Genomic DNA, 14,898 nt, shown 5'->3' with positions numbered 1-14,898 from the left:
GCAGAGCGTTCCTGGGGCCGCTGGGTTTGCAGACATCTGGTCGTGGGAGCTTGTCACCCAGCCTGGAGAAGTGGGATTGCAGGAGAGAAGATAGAGTGTGGTGCCGAAGGTTGCTCAGGCTGGGAGAGGGCAGCTCTGGCCATCTGAGCCCTCCTGTCCCATCTGGCACTCACAGATGTCTGTTCACAGGTTCACTGCTGGCTGAAGCCTTGTAAGGGGTGAGCCAGCATGCTCAGACCTGCATGTCCCACCTGTGCCACAGACCCTTCAGGTGGCAAAGCAGCCCCTGCCCAGCTGTGGGACTGACTATCTGTGACTGGAGGAATCCCACTGCTTTCTCATCTTTAATCCATGTGGCTCCAGTATGTGACCCAGTGCTCCCACACTGCAGAGCCACTGGGGCTCAGGGGCTCCCCATGGCTGGCAGCCACCTTGAAAGGGGGTAGGGAGAGCTAAGGCAACATGAGAGTGCAGTCTGTGGGATGAAGTGCAAGGGGAGACCAAAGGGGAAGAGCAGGGTCTGGGACTGGGAACATGAGAGTACATTTGGGAGCAGCTCCAGAAGATGCAAGTGGACATGTGGCAGTGGCAGGAAAGAGTGAGGAATAGTGTCCCCCCACCCAGCCAAGGTAAAGACACAGAGTGACGTGCCATGCCCAGGCAGGCACTGACTGTCCAGCAGCGCCATCACCAAAAGTCTCCACAAGTCTTCCCAGGGTGTGGGACAGGAAATGTATGCCTTGGCTTTGAATCACAGGTTCCCCAGGGTAATTTTGGTTACTTTTGTCTCTCACGCAGGTAGTGAACACGTACACACCAGGGAAGAAGATCTGGCTGGAAGGTGTTGGCACGTCCTCAGCTGGAGGCATGAACAACCTCTCCGATTCATATGCAGCTGGGTTCCTGTGAGTGACACTGGCTTGCCAGCACCAGGGCACTGCCACCTCCGTGGGCTCTGCAGGCTGAGGTGCTGCAAAGGCACTGCAGCTGGGAGAGGGCAAGCTCCATGCCCAGAGACCCCCTCAGTACTCCCTGGTAGCCTGAGTATTGTTAACTTCTCCATTTCATCCCTATTACCCCTCCTCAGCTCTGCTTTCCATTTTCTCTCCTTTGAAGCTACAACCATTCCTGGCTCCTGGGGCTTGTCCACTGGCATAGCCCCACGGCCTGGACATCCTGCTGCAAAGCCCCACTTCAGATCTTCAGAGCTGGCTGTGATAATGAAAGATGGAGGAGGATTATCTAAGCTTTGCAGGGAAGCACAGGGACATGCCTGGGCTACCAAGGCTGTGGCAGGCTGTGAGAGTTGAAGATCTTGCCCAGGGAGTGTGAGAAGGCAGGCCAGTGCAAAGGTCTGGTCTGCCCTGCTCAGACAGAGAGTGCAGAGTGCTGGCAGGCTGGGGGAGCACCCCAGGCTCTGGGCAGAGGGCTGAGATATTGGGGTGCACACAGGGGCTCAGGCACAGGTTTGGGACATGCAAGCTGGGCACAGCTGGGGCAGGGGGAGAAACATGCAGACTTGCTGGGGCAGGGATAGTGGGAGCCAGTTAATGCCCAGCTCACTAAACCCTCTGGAGACTTCAGCTCAGGTGCTGAAGCAGGGATCAGGTCAGATGCATGAGAGCAGCTGTGCCACTGGGACCAGGCAGCCCCCCATGGTGCTCTCCCAGCGGCCCCCCCCCCCCCCCCCCCCATGGTGCCCCAGCTCTGTTCCCTCTGTCCCCAGGTGGCTGAACACGCTGGGCTTGCTGGCCAGCCAGGGCATCGACGTGGTAGTGCGGCATTCCTTCCTCGACCACGGCCACAACCACCTGGTGGACCAGAACTTCAACCCCTTGCCGGTAGGTCTGCCCAGGGATGTCGTGCTGGTGCTGCCTTCTCCTTGCACATTTGGGGAGGTTCTCTCCTTGTGGCGTCTCTGAACTCTGCTGGAAAATGAATTTTCCAGATCTGTTCCTTAGAGTGTTAATAGGAGATGTTAGTTCATGTCAAGTGCAACATGCTGGAGGCAGATAGGAGAGTGATACCTCTGTAGCTGAAATTTCATCTAATGCCTCAGGGTCCATAGCACAGGAGGGAGGCTGGTGCCACTGAGGGGTGCCAGGGCAGGCTGGCGAGTCGGAGGGATGGATGTGGCAGGATTACCATGCATGGCATGGGGCATCAGCTGGATTGCTAGTGTTGAGCTGGCCATGGAGAAGCCAGGATAGAGCTTCAGCACCTGATTTCAGACCTCTAGAAACCAAGGTGAAAGCTTCACCGTGAGCAGTGGTCCTCACCAGTGCCCCACAAAATCCCTCACTCTTCAGAAACACCTGGGCAGAGGGGAACTCCCAGAACACATGGGGCTGATAAGGAAACCATATGAAAAACCCTGTTAGAAGTAGCAGGTTTCCTTTTCCTCTGGGGCTTAGTAAATACACTGCCTTGTAAGCAGAGAGCCTGGCAGAGCGGCTGGGTGCTCTGCATCTCCCCTAGAAGGGATTGGTCCATGACCCAGCAGATACTGCCAGCAGGCTGGGGATCCCTGTCGGAGATGTGCACAACCCTGACACTGTGAGCCTGCCCTCGGTGCTGTGCCGGGATCTCAGGGTGGCTGCAGGGGAGCAAAGTCTGAGGGAGCTGCATCTCAGTCAGCTCTACGTACTCAGGCGATGAAAACAGCATCCCTGCAACAGCATCCCTGAGCATCAGGCTGGCTCCAGAGAGCAAACCAGTGAGCAGGAGGGCAGGCCCACTGCCTGCGCTGCTCTGGGTATCTCCTGGAGCACCTTGGTCTGCTCCCACATGCAGCTTTCCAGCAGGCACACCTGCCAGCTCTGGGGGCCCAGGTGGGGAGAGCCTGGGGGGCTTTGAGCTTTGTTTGAGATGAACCTGAGCCTGCAGCTAGCACTTGATGGTTTTCTCCTGAAGAGCCAATTTCCCTGGCCAAGCCACATCACCCCCTCTCCCAGGGCTTCAGGGCCCCCTGGATTGCTCCTGGCTGGACAGGTGCAGGCCAGCTCCTGCCTGCTGGGTGCACAAGGGCAGCAGGTGGCTGTGGCCAGCTCTCTCTGTGGCACAGCGGGTCAGAGGGTGGCCCATGGCCAGCTCTCTTGGCACAGCGGGGCAGCGGCCCAGAGCGGCTGGAGAAGGAGTGCAGTTCAGAACGGGATTAAAGCCAGGGAAGGAGTTAGAGGAATAAACCCCGGGCTGTTAAACACAATGGAAGTCTTTAACTTGGATTTTGCTGTTGTTTTAAAGATAAGTCTCCCAATACATTAGATGCCAATCGCTGTCATGATTGTTTCTTCACTCTCCCATATGCTTCAGCACTGATCCCACATTCCACCACAGTTTCTTCCTGCACAAACTCTGGCGGGTGCTTCCACGACCCTTTTCTCTGCACTCCTGTGCTACAGAAGAGCCACAGGCAGGTGAAAACCGACAAAGGGTTTAAAAGCTGCAAATACCATAAAGCCCAGCAAGACCGGGCCGTGACCTGCTCCGCGGGATAGCTGCTGCTCTTTTCCCGTGGGAGCTATCAGGAAGATAAAAGCCGCTGGCTGTACCTGTGCGGGGCCGCGGCGCTGTGAAATACAATCTGCTCATTAGCTGCCGTGACAAAGAGGTTTCCGAACGCCGGCTGGGCGTGAGGCAGCTCTCAGCTGCCTGCTGAGAGAAGGGCTGCACCGCTGCGGCATCAATCACAGCTCCAGCTGGCAGCTCCTCAGGGAGCTGGGAGCCAGGCCTGGGCTCCCCGGAGCAGTCTTTGCACCTTCTCCTCCTCTGCCGCTGCTGATGCCTGCTTGCTCAATAAGAGGATGGCCTCAGGTGGCAGCAGTGTGGCCAAGGGGCACTGAAGCTTCTCAGTGAAATTAGGAAGATGCTCACATCTCTGCTGGGCTTCCCACACACAGCTGACTCATGAGCTGAGCGGTATTTTGTGGCTTTGTGGATATCTTGCAAGGGACCTGGTCATTGTGTGCCCCTCCAGGTCCTTCACTCATGGAAGGGCAGCTTGAGTGCCCATCCTGGTTGCCAGAATTGCCTGTCCACTCTCCCTCTGAGCTCAAGTGTTTTACTGCCTTGTTATTTTTGAGATAACATTTTCATGTATGGTTGGAGTGCTTTTTCTTCCTGAATGATTGGGGCAGTCAGCTGTATAATAGTCAGAGGAGCCCTTCAAATAAAGCCTTTTGCAGGTACATCAGTCTGCCTGCCTGCACTTAAACCTGTACATGTGTGGGAGTAAGGAGTGGAGGGAAGGAGGGCAGGAGCAGCACCAATACTCGCTCTTCACAGGGCAGTGCCTTCGAAATGCTGATCTGGCATTTAGTACCTCTAGGATCATTTCAGGCATGCAACGTACATACTCTATCTCTCTTTCCTTAATATCTCTCTGAAACAGTCCAGAGGGAAGCAATACATTTATTTCACCCCAGGCAGGCATGAGATTTCTCTTCATATTCTTACAGAATGTTAAAGACCTTTTTCAGTGCTCTTCCACGTGGCACTCACTACTTTCTTATCTATCCCTGATATTGATTTCTGCTCCTTTAATGTACAATGCTGTAAGGTTATATCTATGCAGAGAAAAAACTTGGGCATAGTTCTAGGCAGGGTTTGAGGAACACAAACTCCAAAGAGAAGCCAAAGCTGAAAACCAGACTTCCATTTCCTGTGGCTCCTCATGGGGCCTAAAGAGCTCCTCTTCCCCTGAAGAGTATGGGCAGTGAGATACTGGGTTTGGTAGACACTTAAAGCTCTTTTCTGCATATAAGATTCATATGCAGGATAAGGAAGTCCTGGAGGGATCAAGGGTGAATCGACAGCAGGGGCTGCCTGCTCAGCTGTGGTGGTAGAAGACAATATGATATTGCCTGTGAATTGATGGCGTCCTTGAGAAAGCATCACAGCAGTGCGAAGGTCTGTGCCCAATGGTGCTGTGATCAGATGCTTGGATGCTGCGGGTGATTTTTTACCTCCTTGGCTTTGCCCAAAGGCACTGAGGAGAACACAATGGGAAAGAATATCACTGTCTGTCCTGGAGGAGGGAGGGCCCTGGGCTCACACTAGGTCTATCTGACCTGTTCCGAGCACTTCCCCACTGGGGAATGGGTTGCCCCCCCCACCCCCCCCCCCCCCCCCAGGTTTCCGGATCCCGCAGTTTCCGAGTCCGAGGAGGCAAGGGGCCCTCCGGTGAGGTGCCAGGAGCGGGAACGGGTCCCCGGCCGCGCTCCCGCCGGCTGCACGTACACGCTCCCCGGTGCGCTCATTAGCTGAGCTGGCTTGGCAGGAGGCGCTGCTAATTGCAGCTGAAGGTCCCAGCCGGCTCCCCAGTCGGTACCTCTCCCGCCCCCGCGCTGCCCCCGAGGGGGTCCTCCCCAGGCCAGGGCTGCGGGGGCTGGGTCCTTGCCCACCTGTGCCCATGCCCGCCCCGAAGGGCCAGGGGAATCCAGCCCTGCTGCTGCACCCGCCCATCTGCACGTCCAGCACTGTCACCGCGCTGCGCACATGCAGCCGGCCGAGCTGCCAGAGCAGCGCTGTGGCTGCTGTTGCCCCCGCGGCGACCCTCGGCTGCAGGTCACTGTCTAGGACAGGGTGCTCAGGTCGGACTGCAGCGTGCCATGTGCCATGTGCCATGTGCCATGTGCCATGTGCCATGCCGTCAGAGGCACGGTCCCAAGTCTGGGAGTGGCAAGGGGTGGGGAGAGTGAGGAGGTTCAATGGAGCGCGCACACACACGGAAGCTGTTCCTGATGACTGTAAGTCTGCTGCGCGGCCGTCTGGCACCCCCATCTGCCCTGCACGCTGGAGCACTAGCTCTGGTGGGAGTGATGCCTGCAGGCAGGGAAGGGGTGGGAGAGGCAAGGACTGTCAGGAGCTGTTGTTACAGGACGTTTGCTCTGACCACAGACGGGAGGGATGAAATCCCGGGCAGTTCAAGTGTGCATGGGGGTAAAGCTCTCCCATGAGATGTCAAGCGAAACCATGGTCTGCTTAAGGCAGAGTGGAAACGGTGCCCTGTGGAAGTCTCCCAGCGAGCCTTGGCACAACTGCCTGGAGCAAGTTTGAGCAGGGCATCCACCACCTTGTCCTTTCCATCATGTCTCAAGGACTGAGGCATTGTCTGCTTTCTGCACTCTGTCTCCTTCCAGGAGTTCCAGGTTAGCTCTGAGGATCATTGTATCTGTGAACAAGGAGACAGATTTAAAGCACCTAAACTCTGCTCGCTGTCACAGTGGGTAATGGGGCCTTTCCCTCTTGGTGCATCAGAAAAAAAGGTCTCTGAAGTGCAGATGCATGGACTCTCAAATGAATCAAAGCCATGCTGTGGCTAGCAGCTCTGGCACCCACCCGCCGGAGCTGCAAGACATGTGCAGAGCTGGAGCTGGACTGTTCCTCCTGCACTGGAGGATGGGGCAGAGACAAACTCCATCTGGGACCAGCAGCAGCAGCAGCTTGGTCTTGGAAGGACAGACACAGCCACTGCCCACATCTCCCAGAGGCACTATGCTAGTGTGAAACCTGCCCACCTTGGTCACAAAGCCATCCCAGGGCTGTGGATGAGGTGGGGCAGAAGGACCATTCCCAGAGTAGATTTGTGCTCTGGAAGAACAGGAAACAGAAAAATTGCATTTGGTTTCCAAGCCCTGTGATCTGGCAGCTCCGCTCCCTTCCTGTAGCCTCCATCGCCTGGACCCTGTTAGGGAGAGGTGATGACAAAAGAGAGATTTGGCTGTTCCTCCATCTGCTCAGATCCCAAGAAGGTGAAGGCCACTGGCTGGGGCCAGGCTGTGAAGGGCAGTAGGCAGGGTTCACATCCTACTCGCCACTTTCCTGTTTTCTGGGCAGGCTGTCCCCTCAGTGCCACTGCTGCCTGGCAGCAGTTCCTGTGGCTGTTGCTCCCACGGTAAGAATTTTGCTGTAGATCACTTGCCTGAAGAGAAAGCTGCAGGAAGATGTAAAGGCATAACGCAACGCAGGAAAGAGTAGTGTGAGATGAAGTGTTCGCAGCCGTTAGAGCAGGAAGGAAGAGGATCAGCATGGTGAACGCAACAGATGCCCAGGCAGAGATTGTCAGCAGCTTCAGGGAACTGGTGGTGGGGCTCCTGCAGGGACCTGGCCTCAACAAAAAAGGAATTGGTCAGCATCAGCCATTCCTTTCATGGGCAGGGGTGTCTGGATCAAAGCAAAAGTCTGTCCTGCCCAGGAGGGGCAGAGCACAGGGAAGATCCCAGGGGCCACTTCTCTGCAGCATCTCTGTGTGCTGCCTCCTCCTCCCCTGCTGGTGCCACCAGCCTCTGGCAGCCCAGTCCCCGTGAAGCCCCCTTGTTTGGGGCTAGAAGGAGCCTTGTTCCCCATTCATAGACCCTCTCTGGAGTGTCCCCCATGGTGCTCACTCACAGACGTCCCCAGTACAGCAGCAAATGTTGTAGGAGACTCCTCAGTTCTCCAGAACCTCCACACAAGGAGGGGGCACACACAGGACAGCAAAGAGATCATGTCCCTGAGGGTGGGGGCATGAGAGCTCGCGAGGGCAGCATTAGTGTCTGCAGCTGATGATTTTGACTTCAGAAAAAAGTTTTTCCCTTTGGGATGAGGCTCTGCCCCACTCTGCTTGTCACAGGACCTTGTACAGCATTTGGCTGAAAAAACCTTTAACTCCCCCTTAAGAAGCACATAAAACTCAGGGATAACTTTAAAAGCAGAATTATCCAGCCTTGCTGAAGGAACAAGCAGCTATGGCTTGAACAGGATGTAAGGACCTCCGCAGGGAGAAAGCTTTGGATGGTGAGGATCTCTTTAATCTAGTGGAAAAAGAAAGAACAAGAACCACCGGTTGGAAGCTGAAGCCAGACAAATTCAAGACAAAAATAAGGAGTGGGATTGTTAACAGTGCGGATATGCAACTGCCAGAAGAGGCTCCTTGGGAAGCAGCAGCTTCTCCATCCCTTCAAGTCTTCACAACCACAATCACTACCTTTCTGTAAGATGCTTTTGCCAAAAACAAGCCATCAGGCTCAACAAAGGGATAAAAGAGCAAAGCTCTCTGTCCTGTGATGTTCAGAGCAGCCAGCCATTATCTCCATACAGGTTGCTGGGACTGTGGAAAAATGCAGATGAAGGTGCAGGAATGGAGCTCTCTGTAACAGGCTGTTGAAACTCGAGTGTGCCTAAGGCACAGGGGAAGAACTTGGGCAGCTTCAGAAGCGAGAAGAAGCAATAGGAAGAGGAATAGGGTGAGCAGCAGCCAGCTGATGCTGCTGGTGACTTGGGAACAGAGAGCTATGCCCTGGCAGCCCCAGCCAGAGGAGGCTGTGCACCACGGGCTCACAGCCAACTCGTTTGAAGTTCAGCAGCCTTTGCTGGTTACAGTCCCCAGGAGACTGAAGGGCTATGGCTCTCTTACTCTGGTTTTCTGGTTATGGAAACGTCTTCTCACACGTGGAGAGCGCGGAGCTGAACAAACTCAGGTGGGCAGCAGAGCTGCTTTGCTGCCTCTAGGAGAGAGTGTGGGGATAACTCCTGCACTTCTCCTGATGGCTCTGCAGACAAGAGGGTCTGGCTAATAGTTCTGCCTCAGGGTCTGCCTAATCAACCTTGTTTCCAAAAGCTGAAGTCACTAAACTTTCTCCAATGAAGTAAAATGTGCAAAAGGATCAAGTGGGACCCTCTGGGCTTTCCCTCTCTAGTGGAAAGCTTGTACGTCTCACTGGCCCCATGGGGCTCAGAAGATGAGGCTCCCTGAGCTCTGCACATCAGCTCACTCAACACAAGCACCCCTCCTGCCCACAAATCAGGGGTTCCAGACAGGAGAGCTCCTGAGGCACAGGAGGGCTTTGCCTTCAGGTGCTCCTCACCTGCAGTGCTGCTTGATGGGTCTGCAAAGTAATTAAAGCAAGAAAGATCCCTCAATTCCCGTGAGACTAATAGCAAACCAGATTCCTCTCTGCTATACCCCCTCTACTGCTACAGCTGTATTGCTGGCTCAGCCCTCTCAGTAAGAGTCTTCTGTGACTTCAAAAGACAAATCCTTTCTTCAGTTGCACTGATTGGAGCAACCTGTCTCCCTGGACATTGCTGGAGATGCCCCTGACAGGATGTCCAGCACCACACTGCACGTCCTTGCAAGGGGTGTGTGGGCACTGCCAGCCTGGGGAACTCGCTTGCACAGGCTGTGCCACATGGGAGTAGGTGCCACCTGCTGTCGGGGGCTCAGGAAGAGGTCACTGATAGTGGAAAAGCCACCCTGATTGCAGCCAAACTGGGTTTCAAGAGCAGCTATTTCCCAAGCTTGTCTCATTTGAACAGGAGCTGGTAGCTGCAGGTGCCCAGCAGCCCTGGTGTGATTTTTACTGGGGCTCACTCACACCAGTGGAAGGAGCAGCCCTGGAGCATCAGCCCAGATGGGGAAAATGCAGGTTTGTTTCAGTCGTGCTAGGTGTGTGTGTGTAATTCATCATCCAAGTGCTTGGTGTCACCAGGTCCTGGTAATTTATTGCAAATAACATCATTTTGGCCTCTCACAGAAGTGGATTTGAGATGATGCGAAAAGCTGCAGCTGTCTTCAGTGCTCCCCTGCAGTGAGCTGAAGAGCTCAAGTGCCTTGAGACCAGTGCTGACAACTCCTTTTTCAGCCCCGGGTCATTTTTCTGGCCCTCCTTTGAACTCTCTTTGGTATTTTCACATCCTTCTTGAAACTGAGACTTCGGAGCTAGCTTTGCCAGCAAGGTGAGGTAAAATCACTGCTGTCCCCTCTCATCTCCTGCAGATGTTGGAGGGACACAGTGGTCCTTGCACTGCCCTGGAGGCATTGCCTGTGCTGAAATAACTGCACACTCAGCCATGATCACCTCATACTTTGCAGAACAGCTCACCCTAAATCACTGCTGACTGTCTCACCCATCTCATGGCACCTGCATGGGAGTTTCTTCTCAGAAAAGCTGGGTACCCTTAGCTGGGCCAGAAGCTCACAAAACATAGCCAAAACTTTTCAGAGAGACAAGCATCTGTCCTCGTGCCCGGCTGGGGACATGCTGAATGGCACAGCTCTGCCCATGAGCCATCATGGCAGGAGCCTGGGGCTTGACTCCCCCAGCTCTGCAGGGTTTGTCAGAGCATCCTTGGGAAGAGCATGTGCTGAGATGTGAGATTTGGCAGCAGCTGGGGCAGGTCATGGGGCTGGGCAGCTCCCAGCATCCCCACATTACAAACCTTGCTGCTGCTGAGCTTTGAGAGTGGAGGGACACTAATGTCAAAGCAGCAAATCTCTGGGGACCACCCAGCCCAGAGGGGTGGGTGCTCAGCTGGAGGCTGGAGCTGCTGGTGCCAGCTCCCCATGGAGGCAAGACCATCAAGAGTCCCCTGCAGAACACCTCTTGAGATCCATATGGAAATTCTGAGGGCAGACACTGAGAGTCTGGCCTCTATCACCCCCATCACTTGTGGGTGAAAGCAGCATCTCATCAGTGGAAATATGGAGAGGAGGTGAGAAAGCCCAAGAGGGCTTCTAGAAAAGGCCTAAGAGCCTGAGCTGACAAGGTAGCTCAGGACACCAGACTTAGTTTTAACTCATGACCATGGGACTAAATGCTGAAGTCTGCACTTAGCTTTGTCCTCACTGCAAACTCAAGTAGTTACTCATCTAATGACTCCGCTAATCAGGGTGGCTGGCCAGAGAGACAGCAGTACTCTTTCTCCTGCCTGCTGTGAGCCTGAGCAGCACAGGCTGGCACTGCTTCCCACAGAAGCTTGGTGCAGGCAGGGACATCCCGAGGCTGTAGAGTAGCCCAAAAAGCCAGCAGGGTCAGGGACAGTGGCGTGGCCTCATTTACAGCACACATAAGCAGCATTAAGCAACTGCAGCTCGTTCTCCCTGGGCGCTTTGGCCTTGTGGCTGAGCCTTCTCAGGCTACACGAGCCTCTCCTCACTCTCCTCTTCACACTCACATCTCCTTCGGGGCCCAGAGTTTGCAGAGGAAGCAGTTACCAGGCTGGTGTGGCACAAAGCCCCGTGGTTTTGGCTGGGAGTAGCAAGAAGAGAACAGAAGGTGGCTTTTCCTCTAGCATTGTGCCAAGATCTTGCCCAGAAAGTGAGAAGTGTGTCTGGATCTCTCTTTGCCAGACCAGCTAAGTGCTGATGGAACAGATCAGCTTCTGCTGAGCTGGAAAGAGCATGGGGCTGGCAGTCCCATCTGGCTGGTGGGTTTTGGCCTTATGCTGGTCACTGGTGCCCCGCTGCTCGGTTTTATATGCCGACCTCTTTACCCAAAATGCATGTTAATCAGGGGTTGTGTGAGGGCTCCTCACAGACAGGATGGATAACTGAGTCTATATGAGATATCTGCACTTCCACCTGCCCATTCTGCCCTGCATCCGGGGGCCTGGAGACCCCATTCCCAACCACATGCCCTTCTGCGATGCAAGACCCCTTCCTCGCACTATCCTGACCATGTGGGGCTTTCCTTGCCCTTCCCAGGCACTGTGCAGAGCCACAGGGTGCTTGTTCAGTACTCATTTCCTCCTCTCTGTGCAGGTCAGACCTGAGGAGCAGAGCAGCCCCTGGTGCTACTGTGACCATCGTTGCTGGATGTTTGACAGGCCCAGCAGGGAGGGGGATCATCCCAATTGCCCTGGGGCACATGGCCGCTCTAGGATATCCAGTCTGAGCTGTTCAGAGGGTGTTCATCCAGAGTGCTCATGTGTGTGAAGGTGCCTCAGCACCCACAGGCAGCCCTCAGAGAAGCAGGGCGAGGCTCCATCTCCCCAGCATCACCTGGTGTGCCTGGAGCAGCAGCGGGGCCAGAGCCCCATCCTGCAGAACAGCAGACAAGGGCCTGAGCCTGCCCTTTCCCTTCCCACAACCCTGCTTCATTTACCACACACCTCCCAGCTTCTGCAGCGGATGAGTGGGGGGCCCTGCCGGCAGCGGCCTCCGTCACCACACAGCCTCACCTCCCTCCCCAGGGCTTGGGGCCCATCCTGTGTGCCGAGCGAGGCCGTGCCCTGCGGGAAAAAGTAGCGTGTGGTGACGTAATTAAGGCTGCACCATTTATGCGTGTAGGGTCTGAGCATTTCCTCTTTCTTGACTGCTTGGCTTCCCCATGCTCCACAGGAGGCTTTAAAATGGGAGAAATACCTCTGGAAAGCTGAGCACCCTCAGCAATCCCAAAAGCTGATGTGCCATGAACAGAGACAAAGAGCAGGGGAGAGCTCTGGTGTGCTCCAGCTCTGTGTAAAGAGTGGGGGAATAGCCTGCTCCGGTGACATCACCACCCTGTGTGCATCAGCTGGAGCTGGTGTGCAGCTCCACAGCACGGCTATGTGTGCGTCCATGGGTATGTGCAAGGGTACTCATGCTGCCCCCCATGCTCTGCAACCCAGCCAAAAGCTGAGCTCCTTCAGAGGGTACCCACGTCTCTCAGCGTGGGCAATGTATTCCTCCCTGAATCTCTTCCCTGGAAACATCCATGCCATCATGGCTTGGACCGCTCAAAAAAAGCTCATCCCAAGGCAGACATCTGGCACACAACATTTTCACCCCAACAGCCAGAATTTTGCCAGGCTGCAAGCCGGGGAGCCAGCCTTTCCTGCCCACGCCCTCTGTGAGTAGGGGCTGTTGTGCTGCTGACTGTCCCCTCTGCCCCCCAGGACTACTGGCTGTCCCTACTCTACAAGCGCCTCATTGGTCCTAAGGTGCTGGCGATCCACGTGGCCGGTCTCCAGAGGAAACCCCGGCCCGGCAGAGTCATTCGAGACAAGCTCCGGATTTATGCCCACTGCACCAGCTACCACAAGTAAGCGGAGCAAGGAAGGCTGAGGGTTACAGGGTGGGATAAGTGGTATCCCCAGGAGATGGGGACCGACAAGGACACGCTGGGGCAGGTTGGCTTCCCAGGATACTCACTCAGGTGCTGCTCTGGCCGCTGTCACACTGAAGGGAGAGCGCCGGGATGGCGATGCCTCCGATGAAAGTCGTGGCAAGCCCGCGCCTGGGAACGGGGCCGGCTGGGACCGGTGCAGTGGCCGCCGGGCAGCCTGGGCAGCAGAGATCAAGGGAGTGGATTTCATACGAGGGGCCCCCGGTCGGTCGGGTTACTCGCCAGGCCGCGCTGCCGGGGAGCCTGGCCTGGTTATTGTTTCGCTGATAAGGTCTTTGAAAGCACCTCAGCGAGCCGGGGGGGCGGCCACCTCCTCCGCGGACACAAGTTGCTATTGTGGAGGAGGAGAAGCTGTTTCTTTACACAGTCCAGATGCTTTCAACATGCCTCCAGCTCGGTAGGAAACCTTGTCCAGTAACTGACAGGTGCAAAGTGCTTTATAGCCTTTGTTTGGGGCTGCCTGATTAGGCAGGGACAGAGGATCAGTGTCTGGACCTGTCTGTCAGGTGCCTGGGGTGGAGGGGGCAGACGCCATTCACGCACAGAGCTCCCCTCCGTTCTCAGCCTCCTCCTTGCAAGGCTGCGGGAGCTGTCCTGGGACTGACACTCTGTCCTGGGCCACCCCCACTCTGGACACCGTTGCAGCATCCTCCTGTGCAGTGTCACTGCTGGCTGAAGAGGGGGGTTGAAAGGTGTTGTCACAGAGCCAGGCTTCATGATGGGAAGGTGGCATCTCCCTGTGAAGGGGCAGCAGGATGGTGAATCTGGATGTCTGCACGAGGCCAGTTCTTGCAGAGACCCCCAAGCCCCTTCTTGGACGTGATGCTCCTTGGGCACACGGCAGTGTAGCCCTCATTTCCCACTCTCCCCTTTGCAGTCACAACTATGTCCGGGGATCCATCACCCTTTACATCATCAACCTGCATCGCTCCCGGAAGAAAATCAAGCTGGCAGGGACGCTGCGGGATAAGATTGTCCACCAGTACTTGCTGCAGCCCTATGGCAAGGACGGGCTCCACTCCAAGTAAGTTTGATGCTGGTGGCTGGGACTGCCACCACTGTTCTATCCTCAGTGCCGCTGCGCTGACCCTCCCCTGGTCCCACAGGTCAGTCCAGCTCAACGGGCAGCCGCTGGCCATGGTGGATGACGGGACTCTCCCCGAGCTGAAGCCTCGCCCGCTGCGGGCCGGCCGCACCCTGGTCATCCCCCCGCTGACTATGAGCTTCTACGTGGTGAAGAATGTGAACGCGCTGGCCTGTCGGTACCGATAGCCCGCAGCCCACAATGGACTCGCCAGCCCCGCTCCTGCCCCCGTGCACTGCCCAGGTCATGCTGCCTCCTTGGCAGCCCACGCAGCCTCGCCGTGGGGCCGTGTTGGGCAGCTCCACGCCATGCCCTCATCCTCACCCCCAGGATGTCCTCCACCTTGGCACCACTCCTGCCCTGTGGCCGCGGAGCTCCACATGCCTTGGCCGCCATCCCGCCAGAGCAGTGCGACAGCCAGTTTGCAGGGCCTGCCACCATCCGTCCCGTGAGCTGCGAGAAGCACCCGGGCTCTCGTGCCTGCTGGCTGCAGGGAGGGTTGGGGTGCTGAGCCCCGGTATATCCCGGCACGGACACCCTCCCCGACCCCCTGGTCCCGCTGCCCCTCGGGATGACCCCTCCAGCAGCCGGACCCCCTTCCCTGGAGGCGGGCAGTACCCCGGTGCAGCAAGCGCATGGAAGCAGCTCCCTCTACTGCCGCCGGGATGCCGCCAGCGGCCTGGCCCGCTGCGAGATGCACCGGGCGGGGTGGGGCGGGGTGGGGCGGGGTGGGGCGGGGTGGGGCGGGGTGGGGCGGGGCGGGGCGGGGCGGGGCGGGGCGGGGCAGGGGACTCCGGGGGCCGCCCCGGGCGGGCGGGCTCGGGCTCCGCGGCGGGAAATGTTGATTGTTAAATTATACATCCCGGAGCGGAGAGGGGAGGAGCGGTGGGCCGGGAGCGTCTCCTGCCCGGGAGAGTGGCGGTGTCGCGAGCAGGAGCAGCTGCGACG

At 56.7% G+C, this 14,898-nt stretch overlaps 1 protein-coding gene across 3 annotated transcripts in view; it reads left to right on the top strand.

Annotated features, from left to right (window-relative positions):
* The window catches only part of HPSE2 (heparanase 2 (inactive)), a 107,158-nt gene extending 92,501 nt beyond the window's left edge, over positions 1-14,657 (top strand). For all 3 annotated transcript variants that reach the window (XM_048311690.1, XM_048311689.1, XM_048311688.1), the window contains 5 exons: positions 799-905; positions 1,727-1,841; positions 12,637-12,782; positions 13,744-13,890; positions 13,973-14,657. In XM_048311690.1, coding sequence (XP_048167647.1) covers positions 799-905; positions 1,727-1,841; positions 12,637-12,782; positions 13,744-13,890; positions 13,973-14,138 — 681 coding nt within the window. In that variant the 3' untranslated portion in view covers positions 14,139-14,657. The remainder of the gene's footprint in view (positions 1-798; positions 906-1,726; positions 1,842-12,636; positions 12,783-13,743; positions 13,891-13,972) is intronic.
* Positions 14,658-14,898: the final 241 nt, after the last annotated feature.

This window comes from Corvus hawaiiensis, chromosome 8 (assembly GCF_020740725.1).
Source record: "Corvus hawaiiensis isolate bCorHaw1 chromosome 8, bCorHaw1.pri.cur, whole genome shotgun sequence".
Taxonomy (NCBI): Eukaryota; Metazoa; Chordata; class Aves; order Passeriformes; family Corvidae; genus Corvus; species Corvus hawaiiensis.
The sequence above is the reverse complement of the archived record's forward strand: the minus strand, read 5'-3'. Positions and strand labels throughout refer to the sequence as shown.